General features: G+C 43.8%; 4 protein-coding genes across 7 annotated transcripts; 1 reads left to right on the top strand and 3 right to left on the bottom strand.

The window, feature by feature from the left end:
• The first annotated feature begins 4237 nt into the window (after positions 1-4237).
• On the top strand, positions 4238-10585 carry LOC4336958 (multiple RNA-binding domain-containing protein 1). Of its 2 annotated transcripts, none has more exons than XR_010740821.1 (15): positions 4238-4428; positions 4533-4643; positions 5165-5279; positions 5444-6300; positions 6411-6542; positions 7003-7086; positions 7168-7285; positions 7512-7835; positions 8034-8098; positions 8728-8899; positions 9207-9311; positions 9392-9493; positions 9589-9759; positions 9929-10123; positions 10221-10585. XR_010740821.1 is itself a non-coding variant. In XM_015780072.3 (15 exons), exons 1-15 carry the CDS (start codon positions 4250-4252, stop codon positions 10383-10385), a joined length of 2832 nt encoding a protein of 943 aa, XP_015635558.2. In that variant the 5' UTR covers positions 4238-4249; the 3' UTR covers positions 10386-10585. The 2 variants fall into 2 exon arrangements, 1 of the variants encoding a protein (XP_015635558.2); XM_015780072.3 differs by having other exon boundaries at positions 9992-10123.
• LOC4336957 (vacuolar-sorting receptor 7) lies at positions 10565-14350 on the bottom strand. Of its 3 annotated transcripts, none has more exons than XR_001545360.3 (12): positions 13201-14350; positions 13023-13111; positions 12851-12920; positions 12661-12744; positions 12486-12562; positions 12302-12383; positions 12085-12167; positions 11681-11744; positions 11448-11579; positions 11237-11340; positions 10949-11113; positions 10565-10870 (listed from the first exon to the last, which is right to left on the bottom strand). XR_001545360.3 is itself a non-coding variant. In XM_015780074.3 (12 exons), the coding sequence occupies exons 1-11, from the start codon at positions 14201-14203 to the stop codon at positions 11003-11005; spliced, it is 1899 nt and encodes a 632-aa protein (XP_015635560.1). In that variant the 5' UTR covers positions 14204-14350; the 3' UTR covers positions 10565-10870; positions 10995-11002. The 3 variants fall into 3 exon arrangements, 2 of the variants coding, with proteins under 2 accessions (XP_015635560.1, XP_066165744.1); XM_015780074.3 differs by having other exon boundaries at positions 10995-11113; XM_066309647.1 differs by having other exon boundaries at positions 10724-10870; positions 10999-11113.
• A 1994-nt stretch (positions 14351-16344) lies between these two features.
• On the bottom strand, positions 16345-17962 carry LOC4336956 (uncharacterized). Its single transcript, XM_015780078.2, has 2 exons — positions 17668-17962; positions 16345-16654 (listed from the first exon to the last, which is right to left on the bottom strand). The coding sequence occupies exons 1-2, from the start codon at positions 17876-17878 to the stop codon at positions 16506-16508; spliced, it is 360 nt and encodes a 119-aa protein (XP_015635564.1). The 5' UTR covers positions 17879-17962; the 3' UTR covers positions 16345-16505.
• Positions 17963-18648: 686 nt separating this feature from the next.
• On the bottom strand, positions 18649-22763 carry LOC4336955 (protein ECERIFERUM 26-like). Its single transcript, XM_015780077.3, has 2 exons — positions 22244-22763; positions 18649-19781 (listed from the first exon to the last, which is right to left on the bottom strand). Exons 1-2 carry the CDS (start codon positions 22706-22708, stop codon positions 18933-18935), a joined length of 1314 nt encoding a protein of 437 aa, XP_015635563.1. The 5' UTR covers positions 22709-22763; the 3' UTR covers positions 18649-18932.
• Between the last annotated feature and the right edge of the window lie 2921 nt (positions 22764-25684).

Genomic DNA, 25684 nt, shown 5'->3' with positions numbered 1-25684 from the left:
TTATGGTACTTAAGAAAATATCTTGAGGGACATAAATTTTATACTAAAAAATTTTGACACCTCGAGATACCTAATATCTGAAGGTATTAAATTTTGACGCGCTCGTTAATACGGAAGCAATTCTCAGTGTTTAATTTTGACGCGCTCGTCAATACAGAATCAATTCTACCATCCGTTACAAAACGGGAGAGAGAGTCAACCAATCAACAGAGACTCTCTACTAGCTCCGTTTTTAAATTGAGACCTCTTCACTTATATTTTCAAGGTGGTATTATTACCCATAACACTTAATGTGGGCAATGAAATTTATTAGGATTTAATTAGGCTTAGCCCATTAATCTAACATCTTTTAACCAATCTTTTCATTTTAGACCAGATGATCTTACCTACTCCCTCCATACTCATAAAGGAAGTCGTTTAGGATAGCGACACGGTCTCCAAAACACAACTTTGACTTCTTGTTTCTATAAAAATATTTATTGAAAAGTGATATATGTATACTTTTATAAAAGTATTTTTTAAGACAAATCTATTCATATAATTTTTACATTTTCAAACTCAACAACTTAAAAGTTATTCATGATTTATATTTCCAAGGTTTGACTTAAACATTGTCCTAAACGACTTCCTTTACGAGTACGGAGGGTATGTGGTACTTTGAACCACCGTTAACTCTTTTATCCAATATAACCTGTCACATGTCAAAAACAAAATGATCTACATACAATTATAGGAGTGTTTTTTTTAGAAGGGAACAATTATTATAGGAGTTCATTATACCTCAAGGCACTGTTTGATGATAAGAGCATCTCCTTTTGACATATCAGAACAAATCCTGAGCAGTCACCTGTTCGCGCTCTCCACGTTCTTATCAGAATTTGTGACTGCTCATCAGAATTCCCCGCACGAGTTTGGCGTGCTTAGCGCGGGGGCGCTTGTGGTCTCCGGCTCGCCGCCGGTCGTCGCCTGGGTTGGTGATGCTTTTGCTTGCTTGCTTGCAGCCATTTCCCGGGGCACCGAGTGGGGCTTCTCGCGTGGTCTCGCCTCGAGTACCTCGTGCTCGCCCCCCGCCGCTGTCGAGGACGGCGACGGCGCCCGTGAGCGCGGTGCCGGGCGGCGTCGTTACCCCACCTCCCCTCCTTCTTCTTAATGCTATTTCTCTCTAATCTGGTTATAGATCACATCATCTTAATTATATTTATCATCTTTATCTTTCTATTCTGTTATAAAATCATATCACTTCCGTTTCGTGTTTGGATGGTTATTATTTCCTTTTCTTTTCTGATAGAGCAAGATCACCTTAATTTTATCTTTTAACGATCAATCCATATATGATTTAAATTATTATATACCACATTATCTTATTGTTTTTAGCTTTTTCTCAATAGTCGATCAGAAATGAAAACTATACAAAGTGCAACTATCATACATATTGTTTCTACTAATATCGTACAAAACTTCTGCAGCAACGCATGGGGTAGGGATAAAAATGGAGCGGATAGTTTCCGTCCGCTCCGAACAAAAACGGATACGGATACATTTTGGATCGGATAGCTCGGATTCGGATACAAATATGGATATGGTATCGGGGTTTTCGTCGAATATGGACAATAATTCGGATATCCGGTGATCAGTTCTATTCGGGATAGGAATAATTAACTATTTGCCACTCTTACGAGTGGTGCTAAATTATTTGCCACTGGACCCACATGTCATAGACAACGAGTGGCAAATAATTAATTGACACATCTTAAAAGTGGCAAGAAGTTAAATGTCCCTTGGATATCTGCAGAAGCCATGAGACATAGCTCATTTCTTTCTAACTCTATGACCTTCAATATACCTTTATAGATTTTAATAGTAGTTTATCTCTTATCACTAGTCCATACTATTATTTAAATTTTAAAAAGATATTTATAAATTATAATTCATTTTATATAAAATGAGCTAATATATATGTTGATATTTGTTTCTATTAGAACTTGACTTGGTTTTCATGTTCCGAGAAAAATTTGTTTCCATATCCGTGTCTGATCATATTCGATTGTTATTCATATTCGAGATAATCCGTATTATTTTTCGTATTCGTTTTTGTATCCGGTAAAGAATATGAAAACGAATATGGTATGAGCATTATCCGTCCATATCCGCTTCGTTTTCATCTAGTTTTTTATTTTTAATTTCATTTATTAAAATATTTTCACAAATAATTTTTATTTTTAAAGTATTACAAATCTGTCGAGGAGTTATCCTCTCTAGCGGGTGGTCGTGAGACCCCCCTTTGTGAGTTCGGCCAGGGGATATGGCGCGATGTTCAAGAGCGCACTTCCGCTTGTGGTCTAACTACTAGATCGCTCACGAGTCTGTGTGGAAGACAAGGGATCATACAGGTACGGGCCGCTGGGAAGCGGAACACCCTACTCCTATGCGTGGGATTATGATGAGTTCTTGCAAGAGGTCTTGAGCTCCTGGGGAAACCTAACTGTTCTTCCTTTAGGGCTCAAGCTATTGAGAGTCGTCCCATTTCTCGGTGGGCGAGGTCCTCCTTTTATAGTTCAAGGGATACCACATGCACCGTCTATGCGTACCCCTCCATGGGAGGGGGACCCACCTAACCTGGATCAGACCGCCATCCGTGCCTTCAACCGGAAGCAAGGTGGTTGTGCGTCTCTAGGTGGGGCTCAACGCCGTCCTCCGCCTGACACGGGGGACACTCCTGTCATTCTCTTTTAAATGTATGGAGTCTTTGGCGGGCTCACCATGCGCCGGGGAGGGGGGGCGCTCTCGGCAATGTGCCGATGGGACGGGGCATACTTGCCCCCACTCCGCCTGACACTGGGCGGGACGTGGGGGCATTGCCACCAGTCCAATCGCCTGTGACCGGTCACAGACCGGTCAAGCCCGATTGACATGGGTCAATCGGGTGGTGCTGCACGCCCGCCCACACCGCATTAAATGCAGCATGGGACGGTTGGGGCGCCGCGCATTGAAAGCGGTGAGCGGCGCTCTTGCTCCGCCCACTCTCCCCGCCACGTGATGGCCGGCTGGGGGCCTCAGGGCAGCACGCGCTGAGGGCCCGAGGGGCGTGACATGGCACCCCGAGGCCCCCTGGCCACCTCAGTGTTACCTGATCACCCCCCGAGGGGGCGGGGGAAGGCCAGGCCGTGCGGCCACGTGGCCAGATGGGAAGGTGACTTCCCTCTACTGTGCGTATCCCCGGTCCCATATCACCGACAAAATCTATACCCCTAACAGCTTAACGAAGAAGGACCGGCTACTGCAGGTGGCCCCCTTTATGTCCTTACATAAGAGTGTAAGAAGGTGCCTGCAAAATGGCCCCTTGCCGTAGAGGGCTTCCAAAGGGACCGCTTGTAGTGGTGGAGCTACAACACAATCGCTAGGTCAGCTAACCCCGACGGGATATTTAACTATTTGCCACTCTTCTGACATGGCAATTAACGATTTACTACACCCTATTAATGACATGTGGGCCTTTACGTGTCTATGACATGTGGGCCTAGTGGCAAATCGTTAAGCACCACTCGTAAGAGTGGCAAATAGTTAAAAGCCCCAACCCCGACAACCTCATGTGAAATCCATGGTTATATTGTTTAGGCAACAAACATAACACTAGGAGTTAAGCAATATTACTGTATTATGACACTAATGGCACCAGTGAATCAATTTTCTAACATGTAATGCTATTTTACATGTGACCCCCTTATCACACTCCTAGAGATTTTAGAAAGTTGCAAGGGATCGCTTGTAGAATGTGGGATGCTCCGTGAGATAGTTAGCATACACTAATTGCTGTGTGCCACGCCATTAAAAAAAATTCTTTGAAGGGTGTTTTTTAAAATATCTCTCGCAAAGAGTGCTCAAATATGCCTCGCGCTTTGCTGCAGGATATATGTTAGATAATGGAGAAATGCTGAAATGATTTAGATTGAAATATTATAAAAATTATTTGAGACTGATGATTTAGCATGTGCATGTTTAGTTTTAGAATAAAATAAATTGTAGATATAATTACTATATGCTCGTATGTTGAGCTTTGTATGCTTAATGTGTTGATGTGACATGCTTGCATGTCGAGCTTTAGGCATTTAGTGGACATTACCTTTATACAAAGAAGAGATATGTAATACTTCAAAATAAAAACAATTTTTGAAATTAAATAAAACTAAAAATGAGAAAATTTCTCCTCTCGCCGGCCGCGACGAGGCCCATTGGCTGGCTGATCCAGCCCATGTACGTCCCATTTACTGTCGGGAGCCCAGTATCCTCATCGTCGCGCAAGCGCAAGAGCAACCCTTGTTTGCGGAGTTTGGGAGGCTTCGAGCGCCGCCGCCTCTGCACTTCTTCTTCCTCCGACCTCGCCGCCGCCGCAGAAGCCGGGGGGGGGGGGGACTTCGCCGGCATCGGCATGTGGGGGAATCCTCTCTATTGAGTCCACTGCTGCGTGTCTTGCTGTTTTTGTTTTCTCGGTGGCTGATTTGGCGGCGGTTGTGGTTGTGGTTGTGGTGGTGCAGGTCGTCGCGGCTGTGCGTGAAGAACCTGCCCAAGGGCGCCGACGAGGGGCGGCTGCGGGAGGTGTTCTCGCGGAAGGGGGAGGTCACCGACGCCAAGGTCATCCGCACCAAGTAAGTAATAATCGAGAGGAAGCTGCTCGTTTAGAGGCTTAGGTCGTTGCTGCTACTGCTTCCATGGCAGCTTGGTGGCTGTCTTAGTGGTTCGTGTAACTGCAGAGGACCAGCAAAATAAATGCTTCTTTTTGTTCTTTTTGCTGGATGTATATATTCCTACATAACGATAGGATGAGCATTTGCTAGTTTATACAAAAGATTGTGCTCTTTTTTTTTTTTTTTTTTTTTTGCGATGATGGGCAAGAGAATCAAAGTCTCACTATCCTGCATTGTTCTGTTCAGTTGTGGGTTGGATTTCAAAATTGGACCTTGATCTCGAAAAAGTTTGGCCCTTTAGGTCAGGAAACCTCGAGTTTGGTTGTCACCTCTGGCTATGATGCTAGGCTTTCGAAGATAGGATGTACCTGATTTACACCATTAACACATGCAACATGTGCTGCTGCTTGAATAAAATATTTTCAGTGGTTATAGATGTAGTGCGAGCAAGGCATAAAGTTTGATGTCTTTCTTTTGGGTAGGGATGGAAAGAGCAGGCAATTTGCATTCGTTGGTTTCAGAACTAACGAGGAGGCAGAGGAAGCACTCAAGTATTTCAACAACACATACATCGACACTTGTAAGATCACCTGCGAGGTACTTCCCGTATTCCTCAACTATTTTTAGTTTTTTCCCTCATTGGACTGCTATCCACTTGATGAATTGCCTATAGAAGATTGAATATGACTATGGTGGGTTAATGTAAGGAAATAAGCATTTCCTTACCTTACAGACTTAACAGTTCCTCCGGTGTGTGTCAGGTTGCTCGTAAGATTGGTGATCCTGAAGCTCCTCGCCCTTGGAGCCGTCATTCTTTAAAGAAGCCTGAATATAATAGCAAAGACAAGACTAAGACTGGAGATGTTAGTGCACCACTCAAAAGTTCCAAGGGCCAAAAAGTATCTGATGATGTGGGAGGTTCTAAAGGCAGTGCCGCTAGTGATCCCAAGTTCCAAGAGTTTCTTGAGGTTATGCAGCCCCGCTCAAAAGCAAAGATGTGGGCTAATGATACGATGGGTACCCTTGATGCTTCTGCCAAGGATAGCATGGTAGTTAGTGAAAAGCCTGAGAAACCTCAGAAGAATGTTCCAGTTTCTGAGAATGACTCATCTTCTGGAGATTCTTCTGATGAGGAAATGGCGAATGATCAGTCAGAATCTGATGATTCCTCCTCAGAAGAGGCTTCAGAAGAGCTAAAAATAGAAAGTAAACAAGGCAAAGATATGACAGATATGGACTTCTTTAAGAGTAAAATCAAGAAAAATTGGTCAGATTCAGAATCTGATAGCGAAGATTCTGGTGATCAATCGGACCACAGCACTGATGATGAAGACTCATCTGATGAATCACACGATGCAGATGAAAAGGATGAAATAGCTCATCAGAAGGATAGTCTGAACTTGAAAAAAAATGTAGATAAGGAAATGACTCTGGAAGGCTCTACTGTGCAAGAGGCGGGAAACTCTGACAACAAAGAGGTTGAAAATCTTGACAGCCAACTAAAAGAAGATGACAATCAAGAAAAGGAAGATGAAGAAGCTGCTTTAATTACTGACGAGAAGAAGTTGGCACTGGAGACTGGCCGTTTATTTTTCTGCAATCTTCCATATGCAACTACGTATGTTATTGCTTGTCCTTTCTGAGATCAGTGTTTGTGTGTCATATGGAATAATCGAAGCTATGGCTGCCTGATTATTCTTAAAAGAGTATTTTTGTGTATGATTTCAGTGAAGGTGATTTAGTGGAGCTGTGTAGCCAATATGGTGATGTTGATCAAGCACGTATTGTCGTTGATAAAACCACAAAGCTATCAACTGGAAGAGGTTATGTGCTCTTTAGCCTTCCAGACTCAGCAGTCAGGTAAATTTGGTCAGCAAGTTTATGATTTCAAATGTAGATGAACTTATTGTTGTTTAGCTTACTGCTGATAATTTAATCCATTACTGTTGGCCACTCTTATAAATGAGACGCATATTGTTCAGTAGCAGTTTATACTCACACCCTGTATTCTGCTAGCCCTCTATGTACTTGGTTGTACAGAATTATTAGGAAGGAATGAAATTAGAAGGAAAAAAGAGGTTAACAATGTCTTGTATTTGCCTCAAACCGTTGGCATTTATAATCCAATGCTTAATTGTGATGGACTAAATCTGGAACAGTGTAACACTGATTTAGCTCACAAAAAAAAATACACTTCTGCAAACTTCAGGAATCAGAACATAATTTAAATGATTGAATAGAACAAAAAAGTATCACAAAATATTGAGACTATCCTTGATTCTTATGTGTTTGGCTTGGCTAATATTTTTTTGCCTTGTAGGGCACTTGAATTGGACAACTCAAGTTTTCAGGGGCGACTTTTGCGTGTTAAGGCTGCTAAGCCACTAAATAATAAAAAGATTGAGTAAGAAAAGAAGTTTCCCTTGTGGCCATTCTTCTCTTCAATTAATTATTCAATAATTAAAATTTGTTTTAAAATTTTCAGATCTAGTTACGAAGAGAAGAAAATGAGTCTCAAACAACAAAAGTTGGATCAGAGGAAAGCTTCTGAAATCAGTGGGGATACGAGAGCTTGGAACAGCTTTTATATGCGCCAAGATACTGTATGTTAATGTTTGATACCTTGATGTGGATTTACTGCATTTTGCTTGTGTTCAACGTTTTTTCATTGACATGGTTTGTACTTAGCTACTAATTTTACCCTATACTGCATTCAAATATTTCCTTGTATCCTTTTTAGGGTTAGGATAGTTTTGCTGAATTTTGAAAAAAAAAAAACAATCAAACTCTCGTGTATCATGCTAACCGATCAAACTCATTCACATTTAGGTTGCTGAAAACATAGCAAGGAAGAATGGAATCAGTAAAAGTGAATTACTTGATAGAGAAGCAGATGACCTTGCTGTTCGTATTGCTCTTGGTGAGACACATGTCATTGCAGAGACCAAGAAATATTTATCAAGGTCTGGAGTTAATGTTGCTGCACTGGAAGAGCTTGCTTCCAAAAGAAATGAGAAGTTTAAAAGAAGCAACCATGTGATATTGGTAAAGAACTTGCCATATAGTTCTTGTGAGGAAGATCTTGCCACAATGTTTCGCAAACATGGAAGCCTGGATAAAATCATCCTCCCTCCAACCAGAGTGTTTGCCTTGGTATGTAACTATTTCTGCTTATTTTGTTCAATTGTTCATTGGTCATTGGTCATTATATCATGACACTTTTGAGTGTTTGAGTGTCCTACATTACTGTCTGGAATGTTTCACTTTTGTATTTCTTTTGCTCTACAAATTACCAAGTGAACATTATTACCTGTATTGCGAATAATTTCACCCCTTGAGTTTGTATGTCAGGTAGTTTTTGTTGAAGCGACAGAAGCTCGGCATGCTTTCAAAAAGTTACTGTACACAAGATACAAGTAAGTATCTGCAATAGTGCTAGTCCACATCTAATACTCTTAATGACTAGTTTGAATACAGTTTTATTGAGCTTTTAGGATAAATCAATGTAGTAAATTTTCTGTTAAGATAGAATAATGCATGATAGTTAACATATTTTCTTTAAATAAATTAGGCAGCCATCGATATTTACTTCAAGAATGAGGGGTTTTCTTTAGTTTGTTTTCTCCATTCTTAATCGACTTTTCATATGCATGTGCCTGGTAATCTAAGTTAAAGTTTGCCTAGGAACTGAAAGAAAAAACCCATTATCGACGTTGATACAGCTAGATCCTATTTGCACTGGCATGCATGTCGCAAGAGAGAGAGATGCATATTCATATCTGATACTTGTATTTTAGTAGCATGAGAGACGCATATTCATACTTGATGCTTGTATTTTAGTCTATTTGATCTAAGGGTGTTGTAATGCTTTCTAGTTATAGATCGATATGCTCTCTATGGAATTATACCCTGTCATCCTTATGGTTTATTTTTTTTATGTTTTATTATTCTGACTTTTTGTGAATGTTATATAATTCTAGCTATTAGTGTGATTGTGAAATCTGCACATGTATATTTCCTAAGTTGGTGTTACTATTTACTGCAGGGATACTCCACTGTATTTGGAGTGGGCACCTGAAAATATTTTATCTCCCACCTCAGCACCTGTGGAAGATGATGAGAAGGATGTTGTTGGTGACAGGATTGTTACTAAAGCAATTGTAGAGCAAACTGTGGAAGGAGTGAGTGCTGAAGAGATTGATCCTGACAGGGTGGAGGTTTGGAACTTTCTCTTGACTTAAATCTTTATTATAACCATCTCTTAACTGTCACTGACTCCCGTGTGGCCATGTCCAAGTTGGATTTTGGCATTTGTGTTCAACTGTTCATGTCTGAATAACACTCGGTGTTCCTTATATACTTGGACCGCTTTTACTGTATGATGCTAGAGGCTGTTTCGTGTTTTCTTGTGGTTGCACCTGCCTGCGAGTTTTTGTGGCTGCATGTGCAAGCCTTTAAATATCATCTATTTGCTTTAGGCCCAAATAATTACAAATCTTAGTAACACACAACTGTCCATTGCAGTCGCGATCTGTATTTGTCAAGAATTTGAATTTCAAGACATCGGATGAATCCTTGAAGCAGCATTTCAGCACAAAATTGAAGAGTGGAAGTCTTAAAAGTGCAACGGTATGGTTGCAATGCTTATGGGCATTGAATGGAGTTTTCCAGATCTCATTCTCAAACATCTTTGTTGGATATCTCTACAGGTTAAGAAGCACATTAAGAATGGCAAGAATGTTTCGATGGGATTTGGCTTTGTTGAGTTCGACTCAGTTGAAACTGCAACCAGTGTCTGCAAGGATCTACAGGTACCCCTCCCACCCTTCGTTTTCCTCTCTTCTCTCTTTTCCGCACCATGATCTCTGTTGATGTTCAGCCTGCTGTATGTTGTGTGTGTTAATAGGGAACGGTTTTGGATGGACATGCTTTGATCTTGCAACTGTGTCATGGGAGAAAAGATGGTCAGACTAAGAAAAATGAAAAGGATAAGAGTTCAACAAAACTCCTCGTGCGGAATGTAGCATTTGAAGCAACTGAAAAGGACTTGCGGCAATTATTTAGCCCATTTGGCCAGGTAATTGTCCTTTTGTGTCCAGGATAGTAGTCTGTGGAATAAAATTTAATATCACGCAACAATATATCATGAAAATAGTAAAACACCTATCATGTTCATGCTTTCTGTTCTCTTCGATAGACAAAAAGGAGTTAGCTGCTTTCAGGTTGATCAATGCTTATGTTTTCAGGTTGAGAACACAAGGAATTTTCTCTTGTTTGTGCTTACGTGTATCGATGGAACATAATTTCAGATCAAAAGCCTCAGACTGCCTATGAAGTTTGGGAGTCACAGGGGTTTCGCATTTGTTGAATTCGTCACAAAGCAAGAGGCGCAGAACGCTCTCCAAGCACTTGCGAGCACTCATCTCTACGGGCGACATTTGGTAACGGATCAAACATTTCCTCTTCGAACTAACCTACCATATACTGCAGTGCAATGCGATGAAATTTGTATTTTGACCTTCCTGCGGTTGCATTCAGGTGATCGAGCGAGCTAAGGAAGGAGAGACTCTTGAAGAACTACGAGCGAGGACCGCTGCTCAGTTTGTTGATGAACAGAGTGGTTTCCAGAGGCTATCCAAGAAGAGAAAGCAAACCAGCCTTGTGGACGAAGGCTCTGTTAAGTTTTCAAGGATAGTAGAATAGTGTTGTGTGTGGATCGCGAGGTAACAAAATTTTGATCGTGTTGTAGTAGTATTATTGTAGAATGATAATCATTCGTATAAGGTAATGCAATGCAAGTGCGTCCTAGATACCACTTAGAAGTTCAACTGATTCAGTTGTTAATGAAGTGATGCCACAAATCAGGCGTTCAAGATTCAAAGTTATTAGGAAGATTGTTGATCTATTATTCACAATATATTCTAACAAATCTGCATTACAGCAGCTATACTTGTCTAGTCTGCACTTTGCGGTGCACCGGCTTGACATAGACTTATCCCGTTCTTCTACCAGAAACTCTGAACCTATCTGGTTCAGTTCTCTACAAAAGCACCAAGCAGAAACTGCAAGAACCCCTGTCATCAAGTATGATGTCTGAACTTCGCCATGTACATCGCGGCATTCGTCGCTGTCATGTGTCTTGGCGTCTCAAAACGAATGGACATTGCCAAAATGTTCAACCTCTGCAACTGCAAGTATGGAAAGAATCAGAGAAGGAACTATAATCACAGACAAATAATGCTGAAACATATGAGTTCAGTAACTACTTGGCCACAATTTCTGTTCAGAGTTCAGACAGGAAGTTGTTAGTACCTGCCTAGCTAAGCATGCTCAACCTGGGCCTCCTCTCTCAGCGGCAGCCTCTCGCCGTTCTGGCCCTCGAGAGGCATGTACTGCGACATGATCGCCATCACCTCTGAATCCATGTACCTCTGCACACGAACAAGAACAAGAGCAAAATCAGTAACAACGCCAGCAATGGATATGATCTTTGGAAGAAGAACATTTTCTGACAAAAATGTTCAGATGACGCTGTCTGATCATATCCAGCGTACCCTGAGCCTGTACTTGTAGAACACGTATCCGGCGACGCCGGCGCCGGCGAGGCAGGACAGCACCAGCGTCGTCACCAGCCACCCAAACGCCGACATGTTCTTCGCTGCAATGCAACCAAAAAAACACAAACCCATTCTCAAAATCTCGAGCGACGAGATGAGGAAGATGACGATGTCGAGGCTGGATTGATCTCCATTGACGAAGAATTACCAATGCAGGTATCTTCAGCTTTGATGTACATCAGGTTGTTGCCATGGCAGCTGCAGTCGAACGAACCCCATGTGTTCTTGCAGGAGCAGTGAGGGCAGGAGCACGCCAGCTTCTCGCTGCACTCGTCGACGTCTGCAATGGCGAAGAACGGATCAAGAACAAGATCTGACGACGACAACCTGATGCAATTCTGACCAAGAAATTTGCAGGAGAGTGACAAGTGATTTCATCACCTTCGCAATGGAGCCCGTCGCCCTTGAACCCAGGTGGGCACTTGCACCCACTCAAGTCTGAATCCTGCATTTGCAAACAGCTCAAAACATCAGATGAGTCTGAAGCTAGCAGGTGACAGTGACAGACACCATGGCCCGTGTCTGATCGGTTGAGCTACGGCTTAGAAATGAATGAACCAACCAAAAATAGTTCCTGAGTAAAACTTATATATTTGTGTTGTTCACGATTTAAAAGCCAAATGCTTAAAAGCATACTACGATGATAAAAACCCCAAAACCAACTATAAAATTAAGTTTCAGAATTCAAAATTCGGTTGCGGCGGATAGGCCAACAAGCATTTTTTGGTCACACCTAATGTGGTTTAGAAGATCATCACAGAGGTGGCATGTTTTTATCATAGTACCGAGCAAGCAGAGAACGTCTTGCCGTCTCTCGTCCCCTTCCAGCAGCCACCGTTGTTCATCGCGCACCGCCCTGGTCCGACCGCTGAAAAGATTGCAGTGGAGCAGAAACATCAGTAGGAAATTCAGCCATGTTCAGGTGCAAGATGAGCTGAAATGAAATGATCCTCTGAAGAACACTGAATTGAAGGTGAAACATTAGCAGTAGTCTAGTACAACCTTTGCAGTGGGTGTAGCCGTCTCCTTGGTACTGAACACCATCAACTACAGGGCACTGGCAAATTCTTCCCCTGAAAGTGTCCTGCCAAATAATCAAGTGAGTCAATAAAAGTTTTATCTACTTGAATTGATTTGTATCACAGTAATTTCTTGTGATCTTCAAAGAATTTTGGGAATGGGGTACCTTGCAGGCAGTGATGTTGGTCTTCTCGTCTCGCCAGCAGCCGCCATTGTTGTTCAGGCACTCGTCAGTCTCCATTTCTGCCATGATTAGTGGATATCATGAATTCATGATCAATGATTAGTACTTGGATCAAGTGATTGATCAAGTGTGATTTCAGCTGGTGAGGATTGCAAACCTGGTGTCAGGCAGACATCAGGCTCAGTGGACTCCTTGAATCCAGCACAAATCGCCTTGAGAACCGAAGTGCTCTCCAATTTGCCTGTAAAATCAACAGCAAACAATCTGTTTCAGAGAGAAACAAACACCAAATCTTCGATCGAACAATGATCTTAGCCACAATTCAGTGTGATCTTGATCGTTCTTACCCCGGTACTGCACATTGTTGATCACCAGCGTCGGCAAGATCGTCACATCCCCTCTGGTGCCATGTCCAACCTGCATCAAGAACAGCAATGGCGAAGGTGTTCGTCAGTACACCGAAAATTTCAAAATCCTACTACATTTTTCAGCATCAAGCTGGTCAGTTGGTCACCGAACCTGAACAATCTGCTCCGTCTTGAGCACGTCGTTCTCGACGTCGGCGTCGGGATCCCCCATGCACTCGTCGATCAAATCCATCGGCAAACCTGTCCATCGCCATGAACTCCACTGTGTCAGCGGCGGCGGCGGCGGCGAGAAGAAGGGTAAGCCGGCGAGGCGGCGGCGGCTAACTCACCGAGCGACTTGGCGACGTCGTCGGCGCAGCGGCGGGTGTAGTGGTCGCCCTTCATGGAGCAGCGGAGGTGGTAGTCGGCGACGTAGTCCCACCAGAGCCAGGAGGCGTTGCGCGCGTTGGCGACGCGGTGGACGCAGAGCTGCCTGAGGTTCTCGAGCACGACGTCGCGGCCGGAGTAGCCGGCGGCGAGGTCGCCGTCGGGGTCGGGGGCGCAGTAGCGGCCGCGGTTGACGCACTGCGCCTTGCACTGCGTCGTCTCCAGGAACGCGTCGGGGCAGAACCAGGTGATGTAGTGCGGCGTGAACAGCGCGTAGCCGCGCTTCTCCAGCAGCTGCGCGTGGCCGCGGAACGCGCCGACGAACGCCGCCTGCTCGTCGCACCGCGGCCCGCACTCGTCGTTGCTGTTCGTCCAGAGCTCGTACTCGACGCGCTCGTCGGGGTGCGGCATCGACTCGCGCCAGTCCAGCCGCACCACCACCTCGTCGTCGGCGGCGGAGGCGGCGGCGCGGAGGGCGTCGCCGAACTGCTTGGTGACGAGCGCCGACGGGACGGTGATGTTGGCGAGGAACGCCATGTCGGGGGTCTCCTCCTCGGGGCTGTCCATCGTGAGCAGCGGCTCGTCGACGCCGTCCGCCACCAGCACGGCCGCCGCGCCGGCGAGCTGCGCGTGCCACGTCTTGAGCGCGAAGTAGCAGCCGCCGCGGTCGACGAGGAGCACGACGGGGCGGCGCGACCGCGACCTGAGCGCCTTCGCCGCCGCCTCGCCGAACGGCCTGCACCCGTCGGCCAGCCTCGCGTCCGCCGGGTACACCACCACGCCGGTGAGCGTGCCGCCGTAGTCCGGCACGCCGTAGTTGGCGATCGCCGCCTCGTGCCGCCCCCGCAGCGACCGCGGCGACAGCACCTTCACGCTGTTCTTCTCCACCACGAACCTCGCCGTCGCCACGGCCACGCTCACCGCGGCCACCGCGAGACACAGCGCGGCGGCGAGCCTCCTCGCCATTGCCGTGCTTCTTGATCTCCTTCTCTCTCTCTCCTCCTCTGCGACCTCGAGCTCTCGCGCTCGCGATCTCTGATCTTTGTAGGTTGGTTAGCGCGGGAGACGTAGTGGAGAAGACATGGATGGTAGAGAGGCCATCGGAGAGGAGACTTGAAATTCAAGTCCACGAAAACGAAAACGAATTTATCTTACGATGAACAGTGGTATTGAGGTGGCGTTCTTTTATCTGAAGATGAAGATGAAGATTAGGATTAAGTTTTTTTACGCAAAACAATGTGGTATTAACGTATAATTGATTGAGTTTTTATTATTACAAACTTGAAAAATAAATTAATATAATATTTTAGAGCAACTTTCATATAAAAAGTTTTCGCACAAAACGCACGTTTAGCAGTTTGAAAATCGTGTCACAAAAATCTTAAACTTCATCCAACTCTTATTGGAGAAAAAAAAGACCTAAATATTAAATTTGCATTTTAACCATCCCATTCAGAGGGGGGAAGGAGTAATATTTTTGACAAAATGGGGGCGTAGACTTGAAATCGAGGTCATAAACATCGTAAAAGATAAATAAATAACTCAAGTTTGAATTGTTCTTCTACGCGATATGTCGCTGTTACATTGTGCACTGGTTTGTCCTAAGCCCTGACCGATCTCCAAGTCTTTTTGGAAAATGTCCATCCTAATTAATTTAGAGGCAATTGTAAATTTACCACTACTTTGAATCATTATTGCAAAACTGCCATTAGAAAATTACAAAAATGCCACTAGAACTATCATTCGAGTGGCATCCTTGCAATATTGAAAAAACCGGTGGCAAATTTGCAAATGCCCTAATAATTTAAACATAACGAGATTGTCCCATCGCTTCCTTTGCACACCATGATATGATAATTATGCCCCTGCAAAAAAAAAGCACTACTTCCTCTATCCTATATTAAGTGCAGTTGTGGTTTTCTATGTCCAACGTTTAACAGTCCGTCTTAATTAAATTTTTTTTATGATTAGTATTTTTCTTGTTATTAAATGATAAAACATGAATAGTGATTTATGTGTATTTATTTTTTAATTTTTTTTTAATAATTTTAAATAAAACGAACGGTTAAAGTTGGATTAAAAAAAACTATAACTGCACTTGAAAAGGGACCGAGAGAGAGTAGTATGTCTGGCTTGCTGATGCAACTTCTTTTCTTCTTCTTCTTTTTTTATGTCTGAACATTTCTTCGGTGATGTGCGAGTTGTGCAAATGTTGGGGAGGTGTAACAAACATGCAGCCCTGGGTCAGTCAGCGGGTGGGGATAATGATGGCAACTGAGCGTGTGGGTTGGGGACTAAGACGTGCAAGGATCGATTCAACGCCAGAGTTCTTCGTGTACCATGATACGAGTCGTGCAATAATTTAACAGGTACCAAATTCATAATTATCAAATGACATTTTTAGCAGCCAAGGCAGCTTGTTCGTGCCGGGTTCAACGAATTTAAGAATCGATACAGTATCATGAAAAATTAGCTACTGAAATACGATACCAAAAAAAATTCAGTTCATGTTCTTCAGTTTGGAGGTTATTTTCTGAATTCTGATCGGATTTCATGTTAAGTCAACTACTGTTATTTAGTGCACATGAGTGCATGGAAATTGCCAGGAATTATGTGTTGACTTGATCATGTTACAAAACCTCATATGCACAACAGCATCTGACAGTTCATATGCTACCTAACGGCTCAACATGCCACTGCTATCAAACTGTCAAAGAACGGAACATGCGTTCTTGGAGACTTGGCATTCTTTAATGAAGATATCGTAGGAACGGGGAATAAGGCTGGCACCGGAGTACTGGATCAAAGAAATTTGCACTTCAATACAACAGATAGGTACAAGTTCTGTACATGAGATGTAGTAAACCAAGAACATCCCCCATCTCCAAGCGCCCACCAACATTGGGGCAAAATGATCCAAATTATGAAATGATGAATCATTAAGAAATCAACAAGATGCAAGGTGAAATTAACATCATGCCCTTTTGTTATCACTAAGAATAGTTCGGAAAGAGCAGATGCAAAGACTCACCAGGAAATGAATATATATAGCTCATCACAGATGCTTAAAAAAAGATCATATCAGTAATACGGATGAAGCTCCTGAATAGGGTGTCACTGGCTCACTGCTTTCGCTGATTTCAATACGGTATCCACCCAGAATGGATGGTTAACACTTAGGTGCACAACAACACAAGAGATTACCATTACATGCATTGTTCAAACTAACCAAAATTGATGGTTCTCATAACAGAGTAAGCTTTGACACCTACTTTTTACTAAACCTCCCCTTCTTCCTAGCTTTTCTTTTATCTTTCTTGATCTTCAAGTGAAGTTGTACCTTCTTCTTGCTAATGCTACCAATTGGCTTCAAGAAGGACTTGGACTTGTTATTTCCTTCATCCGCCATCTCAACGTCTGTTTTGTTGATACAAAGAGAGCATGCCATCAGTCAAGAAACAAGGTGAAGTGAAAATGTAAAAACCGACTCTAATATATCTGTCTCTGAATCAGGTGTTTTGATGGTGGAAAATCAGAAGGATCCATACTAACAAACCAAGCTTATTTAGTAAGTACAACATACTTGATCAACAAGGCAGCAATAGAAACAAATTGATGAAAAAGTCGTTTCTGTTAGATATATGAGAATGAGTCCAAAATTGCATCTACCGGTTAGGTTTTGTGTTTACTAACAGGTGCAAATTTCATGTGAAGCAAAACAGTGTCTGATTTGTATGTTCCATTACCTAAATTTGATTGAAACTTATACCCTTCCATTACCTATTAATAATTTCATAACAGGACATCACACAAATGTTACTATTGGTCACTTCCCTGATACAAGTACTCAAATTGCAAACCAAGAGGAAGTGACTCCAAACAGATGTACAGCAACCTAATAATAAAAGAACTTAACAGCATCTTCAGTCCAAACATAACACACATATAGGCAAGCGATTCAGAAAGGAAGCTTTCATTTGTTTCACCAATAGTTTTCAAAGACGCACAACAGAACAGTTATCGGCTCATGCTCCTTGCAGCTAAATTTACTCAAATTGGCATCCAACAACATGCTTTTTTCCAGGTTTCCAGACGAGACATCAACATAGCACCAACGCATTGTCAATCGGAGCAAATTCCACCGCTGATACACTTCAAGAACTATCATGATAGTCATGTACTAACTGAGCAAAGCAATAAAGTGGAAGGTCAGCTCAATCCACCGATCGCAGCTACAGCTATAACCTTGTGTGCACCAGGACCATCGTGAGATGAAATCTGCAGTATTCTCTACCTGAAGGATTGATACTCAAACAAGCATCCCAAACATAACAGATAAGGCGCAGAGCGATTCTGTCCGCCTCCTACATGAAAACTAGGGCCACAGTTACCCCCACAACCACGAACCACTGAGACGAGAGAAGGCTCACCCATGGCCGATGCCGAGCTGGAGGCGGCGCGGGAGCCGCCGGAATCCTTGGACGGCGGCGGAGGCGCGCGGACCGGCAGCGCGGGCGCCTCGAGCGCGGCGGCCTGCGCGGCGAGTTTGGCCGCCTCCTTCTTGTCGTAGAAGGGCTGCGCGATCTCCCGCCGCAGCGTGCGCAGCCGCTTCTCCCGCTTCGACCGCAGCGACTTCGCCATCTCGCCGCCCGCCGCCGCCGCAGAGGTGGGGGGAAGAAGGGAGCGCTCGAGCTAGGGTTTTGGGGGGTCAGCGAAGCGAAAGAGGAGGAGACCTAGCCACCCTCGCAAATTGGTTTTGTAGCGGCCGCCGCGTTGCTAACTTGGGCCGGGCTTTAGTATTGCTGGTTCCAAATTGGGCCAGCCCAATAGGAAGACTACTCTTTGAGCCTTGTTTTGATGGGCCTAAATCTCGGCCCATCTACCTGGATGGGCCAAGATTGTGACCCATCTAAACGGGGCCTTTTGCAAATAATAAAAGGTGTCTAATAATTTTCCGAAAAATGTGTAAAATTCAAGCATATTTGTGGAGCCCAAAAGCTAGGGCACTTGGTCACGACGGCACACTGTCACAGGCGTCCATGTCCGACCAGTTGGCAGGCGTTAGTACATGGTTTGCAACTTTGCATTGCCTCCATGGCAGGTCAGTTATTAGGAGTACGTGTTTTCTGCAGGCAATATTAATCACGTACTGGTAGTCTACATTGATTTCGATTTATCGACCCACAGCCATAATTGAATGAGTACTCAGGAATAACGTCATCAGACGGAGGACATGCATGTGCAAAAACTGTTTCTGCCAGATAAAATACTGTGTGCAATTCACCAGAGTATTAAATTACCGTATGCAATACTACTAGCAGTAGCAAATGCTTGATCTGAATTCTACCGGTATAAATCTCATCTGAATTCAACCGTAGTAACAATGCTTGATCCCAGTGAATTACCCAGTCTAAAAAATAATAATGCTTGATCTGAATTACCGTACGCCCAAAAGTACTTACAATAATGTATTCTGAATTTCTGACAAGTATACTGTGGTATATAACACTGCATTTCCATTCTGGCACTCGAACAACTTATTACGGTACATCATGATACAGTACAGACTTCGTAAATTCCAGAGAAAAAAGAGGCGCCAAGATTGTCCTACGCTCGTCGAAATTTCATACCAGCCGGATCGCCGGTCGCCGGCGCCGCGTGTTAAGACGACGCGCGGCACGGCGGCGCTCCGGGCTCAGGCGTCTTGCAGCAGCAGGAGCGTGCTCCCGAGCGCGGCGCGGAGGCTGTCGACCTCGTCCCTGGGGATCACCACCGTGACGACGCGGCCGCGGCCGCCGGCGTCCGGCTGCACCAGCACGGCGCCCTCCTCGCCGACGCCGTCGAGGCCGTACTCCACGTGGACGGGCCGCTGCCCCTTCAGCTCCAGCTCGTAGGGCGCCACCTGCTCCATGTCGACGAACGTCAGGTTGGCGCCGCCGTAGACGACGACGTCGCCCGGGAACGCGGCGACCGCGCCGGTCTCGTCGACGACCTTGTCCCCGGCCAGCATCGCCGCCAGCTCGGCGACGTCGGTCTTCGCCGGCGACGAGGCCGCCTCCACGTACCCGACCCTCTGCTCGTTCGCCAGCGACTTGCCGCTCCTGGCGGCCATGTCCGTCCTCACCACGGTCACCGTGGTCACCTCCTTGGACGCCGCCGCCCTGATCTTCGCCACGGCCTGCCATAGGAGCGCCGAGACGAGCTCGAACGTGCCCGCCGCATGGCGTCCCGCCGCGGATTGCAGCTTCTTGAGCGCCGGCTCGGTGACGCGGAAGGAGTACCACGCCATGGCGCGGCCGGCGGGGACGAGCCAGTGGTCCTCGATGGGGCCGACCGGCTTGACGGAGCGCGGCGGCGCGGCGGCGGCTGCGGCGGGCGCGCGGTCCAGCGGCTTGTTCGCCGGCTCGAGGACGGTGCCCGCGGGCTTCTTGCCGCTCAGTATCTGCGCCCACGTGTTGAAGCAGGCGGTCGCCGACGCCACGTCGCCGATGAGGTGCGCCCAGCTGAAGCCGAGCGCCATGCCACCGCATTTGAAGCTCGTGACCTGCAATGCATGGCGCGAGCCGGTCCAAACCCAAGAAAATCATTAATTGTTACCACTTTTGCATCAATACAAGATTACAGCAAGAACACTTAAGTTTGTTTTCTTTTCATAAAAAAAGTTTGTCTTTGTTCAGAAATTGAAGAATTGGGGTGCAGCTATTTGGGATCAAAATTAGACGATCAGGTCAGAACTGTGACTTGTGAGCTGTGCTGCAAATCGACAGTGGACCACGAGACCTCAACATCATAATAATGAAGCAACGGCCTCTACGGTGATCTATATATTAGAGCAAGTTTAATAGTAAAGCTCACTGCTTACTATAAGTCAATGTTAGAGTTAACTTGTATAATAAGTTAGCTATAAGGTTAACTTTATTTTTTCCATTCTCTCTCTTTCTCACTCCATGAATTTAATGCATATTTCTTGGAGGTTGTGTGGAGCTAGCTCTTGCATGAGAGCCAACACTACCCACTTTTCCTTATCTCTCTCTTCCACATAAGTATATAGCTCACTTATAGCCTACTATTAGCCTATCTTAAAGCCAATATATATAATGGATTAGCTATAAGGTTGGCTACAACTATCTTCTCTCTCTATCTCTCACCTATGCATTTAATGTATTTGCCTAGGAGTTTGTGTTAAGCTAGCTCTTGCATGAGAGCCAAAATTCTTGATTTTTTGTTATTTCTCTCCTCCACATAAGTTTATAGTAGGCTTATAGCTCATTATTATACTTGCTCTTAAACCTAATTCTGTTTGTAAACACCTCTTTAGTAGTAAATCATAGTATTCTTTTAGATCAACTCTTCAATTATCATTCTTCGCTCCTTAAGACTGAAGTGCCACTTACATAATGTCCATTTCAATAATTTCATTGAACTCTCGTGGGAGTGATGGCTCATACTGTAAAACATTTTCAGTCTTTTAACTGACAAGAAAATATAGGCGAAAAGTCAAAAAGACATAGTATTAATAAAGAGTAAATTTCATAAAACTACACATTTTGTGGTCTAAGTTGCAGAAAATCACACACATTTTGACATTTAACACTTAAGTACATATATTTTGGTTGTGTATTTTACAAAATCACACTACCGATGAATGGATTTACCCGCGAGATGACGTGGTTGTTTCACCTAGGACGAGGACATGGCATCCTATTACCAGCCATCACACGAAAAATTGTCTACATTAAAACTGGTATAGAATCAATTCAGTTGTCTGCTGTATCTTTTTCTTTCTTTCATTTGATACTGTATGATACTACAAGTACTACTACAGTACAGTACTACTACTGTGCTGAATCTTTGTAAATGTTGGTGGGGTTGTGTTACTCCAGAAAAAGGGCTGGGTCTGTCAATGGTCAATTAATCTAGCAGAGAAGCCATGGTACACAAATACTGTAGTCTGTAGAGACATGTTGGCAGATTCAGAGAGCACTTTTTTCATACCATCACTCTAGATTCAGAGATCTGGTGAAGGTGGAGCAATGAATGATTTTACCAGACTGTATAGCCTCTCTGCAGTGGAGTAAAATTGTTACTTTTGTTACTTTTACAAGCCCCAATTGATTTCTACATGTTCTAGCACCGGTCGGTATCATCATCTCTACTGTTACTCATTTCATAAGATTGATTTGATCATCTCAACTCTTCAGTTATCAATAAAAAACATGGTCATTTCCCAGGATATCTGAATAAACACCTGGCCATTTCCAAAGGCAAAAGAAAAAAAGGAGAAACGGTTAACCCTCAAAACCGCATCACTAGCTTTGTGTGAACCTGTACCGCTAAGAATTCAAGAACAGTCCCACCGGCTCACGGCACAATACACGGCCACCGCGTGAAAAACCTCCATGCCCAGCCCTGTGCGTACTGAACTGAGGTGTTTCACTGCAGGATAATTGCCTAACCACCCTCACACTAGCTACCTGATCCGGACAGCAAGTGTCCGCTAATCCTTCTAGTAGGTGCCATGAATCTTGTGATGGTTTCTCAAATCAACGGTTACACTAGTGCTAGTAGTTATACTCTCTCGGCCCCAAAATAAACCAAAGATTCATAGTATTATGATATATTACCCGTTCTAGATTGATTTGTTTTGATTTATTTTGGGACAGAGGAAGTAGTTTTGACAGTAGTCGCAGCTTGCTGGCAATGTCTGCCAAGTTGGTCAGCCACTGATTAGGTTGCCAGTTCAGCTAGCTTAAATACGGTGAGTACTGGAGTAGAAGTAGTAAATGTTAACTGCTGCAGCAACAGCTGCGAACCATACTGAAAGCTACTCCCGCCAATTCAAGAACCAGTCATAACCAACCAACAAATCCAAGCTAGCTAAGCTAATTACTCAGATTTGCACTGAACTTTTGAACAATTAATCAAAGAATCCCCATAAACTCTGCAACTAATCTATACTATTAGTTTAATTTTCAAACCCAGATTGTTCTGGACTTCTGTGTGTACCTGGATGTAGAGGAGCGGCGAGAAGAAGAGCTCGGGGCCGAGCACCTTGTCGTAGCAGAGATGGCGGAGGCGGTCGGGGGATTCGTCGCGGAGCCAGTCGTCGAGGGCGCGGTCGCACCTGGCCTCCACGATGCGGACGCCGCAGTCGTTGCACTTGATGTAGGGGCGGCGCGCCGCGGCGGCGTCGGCGTCGTCGCCCTCGGCGCGGCGGATGCGGCCGGCGACGGGGAAGTAGGCGTCGAGCCAGGGGAACATGGGGTCCTTGAGCGACTTGATGGTGATCCCGCGCACGGCGTCGCCCGCGGGGTAGTAGTACGCGCCGCGGAGGTAGTGCAGCTTGTAGGCCAGGTCGGCGTCGGCGAGGTCGTAGTTGGCCTCCCCCGTCACCGAGCTCGGCACCACCGTAGACAGCCGGTGCCCGTGCACCGCCGCCGCCGCCGGTGTCTCCTGCCCCTCGAGCACCATGGCAAGGGAATCGCGCTTGCAAGAATGGCGCTTGGTTGTGTTCGGAATTTTGGACGAACACCTGTGTGTGTGAGGAGAGGGATATATACGCGAACGCGAGCAAGAAGAGTACAGGTTGGGGGGGTTTAAATACGAGTTGGTTGGGAGGTGAAGGGGCGAAACGCTGGACGGGTGAGCTCCCTGGACCATGGATATGTCAATGTCTGTGTGCATTGTTTGCTGATGTTTTCTTTTTCTTTTTTGGGGAGAAATGTTGATGTTATTATTCTGTCGTCGGTCGCATGTGTGTGGCGTGGTACTCCTATTCACTGTTGTGGCTTGAACCTTTAGTATTGCATATTGATTCTCAATTTATGTTGAGTAAATTTAAAAAAGCTATAACTAGTTTATCAAAAATATCGGTTTGATAAACTAGTTTGAGGGTCATCTCTGTCCCTCGCTGGTGCCGCGTACTTGGGGGGATCTATTGGGAGATTAGGCGGCTGCCACCCCCTCCTGCTAGATAGGAGTTGCATTTTTTTTTAATTTCTTAGTTTATCTCTTTCTTCATCTCAGAATCCTCTTCCTATAACCGGCAATGACCCGCTAAAGTCTGGCCAGTTGCGTTGTGTAATAAAAACTCTTTCGTCTAATATACTGACGCACAATCATTTGACGTGTTCGTGAAAAATTTTCAATTTGTTATACAAGTTTAACTTGTACAACAATAATATATGATATTGTAAAACTGTATCTTTTGTCTATATTGTAAAATTGTGCCGTCCCACTTGTCCTGTACATTTGTAGTACTATTGTTTTAAGTTGAGCTCATATGTTATATCCATATAGTGGATAAGTTGCAGATTTTTGATAAATCATTTGTTATTGTTGTAGTTGTGTGAAATACTACAAAGCTAAAGTTGTAGCAAAGTGGTAATTTTGTTTAAATAATTGTATATTTTTTGGGTAAAATTTACTCTTTTATAGGTACTTTATTGAATTATTGTTATGGAATCTCTACTCCAAGACTCTTAAAAATACGATTTCTTAAAAAAATTGTTTTCCTGCTATATTGCACACTTGTTATAAAACTCAAACTATACTTGCTAAGTTTTTCCATAAAAAAATTAATTTAGTATTTATAACGAAGTAAATAATGCGCGTAAAAATACTCTGATTTTAAAGAAGCCTACATCTCTCAGTTTGCTGTATATGTTATTGTATATATCAACCGGGAAGCATCAATATATTCAGATGATTTGAAGTTACTTTATGGCCTGTTTGGATCTCCTAGTAAAACTTTTTGCCATGTTTAAATTTAGGAAAAAAATTACACAGATTGCGTGTAAATTGCGAGATGAATCTTTTAAGCCTAATTGCTCTATGACTAACAATGTGGTGCTACAATAAACATTTGCTAATGATAGATTAATTAGGCTTAATAAATTCGTCTCGTGAATTATGTAATTTATTTTGTTATTAGTCTACGTTTAATACTCCGATGTGATATACTCCCTCCGTTTCGAAATGTTTGACGCCGTTGATTTTTTTAAACATGTTTGACCGTTTGTCTTATTCAAAAAATTTAAGTAATTATTAATTCTTTTCTATCATTTGATTTATTATTAAATATATTTTTATGTAGGCATATAATTTTACATATTTCACAAAAGTTCTTGAATAAGACGAATGTTCAAACATGTCCTAAAAAATCAACGGTGTCAAACATTTCGAAACGGAGGGAGTACCAAAACTTTTCACCCCTGGATTTAAACACGGACTTAATGTCGGGCAGCTACTCGTTTTTATATTTATCAAAATTCATACTGACACTGTACGTGCTGATCTGATCATTTTCGGTTATCCGGGTCGAGATCCAGGAAATCCCAATACCGCGTCACATCCAGGAAATCTTGGGCGTTCGTCGGCTCGGCGCGCGCCGAAATTGCCGTTAGGTCGTCGTGCTGCGCGGTGCGGCGAGTGCGGCTTTCTCCGCGCCCACCGGCACCGCGCGCCGGTGAGGTGAACCACACGTGCTCGGATCACGCTGTTGGGTAGGCTACTCTAATAACAGTCGTCTCTCTCTTCAGATCACGCTCACCTCTTGATATACTCCCTCTCTCTTTTAAAAAAAACCAACCTAAAATTTAGGTGAGACATAATCTGATATAACGATTTTGGATAGGGTTATTTTTTTTTACGGAGGAAGCACTATATGGAGTATCACGTAAAATGATGGACGCTAGCTGTAGAAAGAATAAGCATCTAGATAATCGGCCCCCTATCGATGCGCGCCAACGCAGTTATGCTTCGACGAGTGAAGACAGCCAGCGCATCATCAGCTCACGCACGAACCGAACTGCGACCGATCGATCGATCGAGCGGTTTTGTGGCGGCAGCGTCAATGTGCCGGCCACAGCGGATATACACTTATACAGTACTCCCTCCTAATGTACGACGCCGTTGATTTTTTTTTGACAAACGTTTGACCTTTCGTCTTATTAAAAAATATATGTAATTATAATTTATTTTATTGTGATTTGATTTATCATCAAATGTTCTTTAAGCATAACATAAGTATTTTTATATTTGTACAAAAATTTTGAATAAAACGAGTGGTCAAACGTTGGTTAAAAAGTCAACGGCGTCATACATTAAAATACGGAGGGAGTAGTAATCACCATTTCTCCAAAAAAAAAAAAGTTTATAAAAAAATTACATCAAATTAGTTTCATTAAATTAAATATTGAATATATTTTTATACGATGTTTGCTCTGTATTGAAAATGTTATTATATTTTACTGTAAATTTGTTTAAACTTAAAAAAACTTGATAAAAAAACCAAACACCTTATAATATGAAAAAAGAGAGTACCATGGAGTCAGAGAAACGTGGTGCATTTTTAGTGACCTTTTTTTAAACCCACAAGGTGTATTTATATTAATTAAGGAGGGGGAAACACTGTATAATAGCTCTAAAGCCAGGAGATTATAAAAG

The sequence above is a fragment of the Oryza sativa genome, chromosome 4, assembly GCF_034140825.1.
Source record: "Oryza sativa Japonica Group chromosome 4, ASM3414082v1".
Lineage (NCBI taxonomy): Eukaryota > Viridiplantae > Streptophyta > Magnoliopsida > Poales > Poaceae > Oryza > Oryza sativa.
This window is presented reverse-complemented; position numbering and strand designations above follow the sequence as displayed.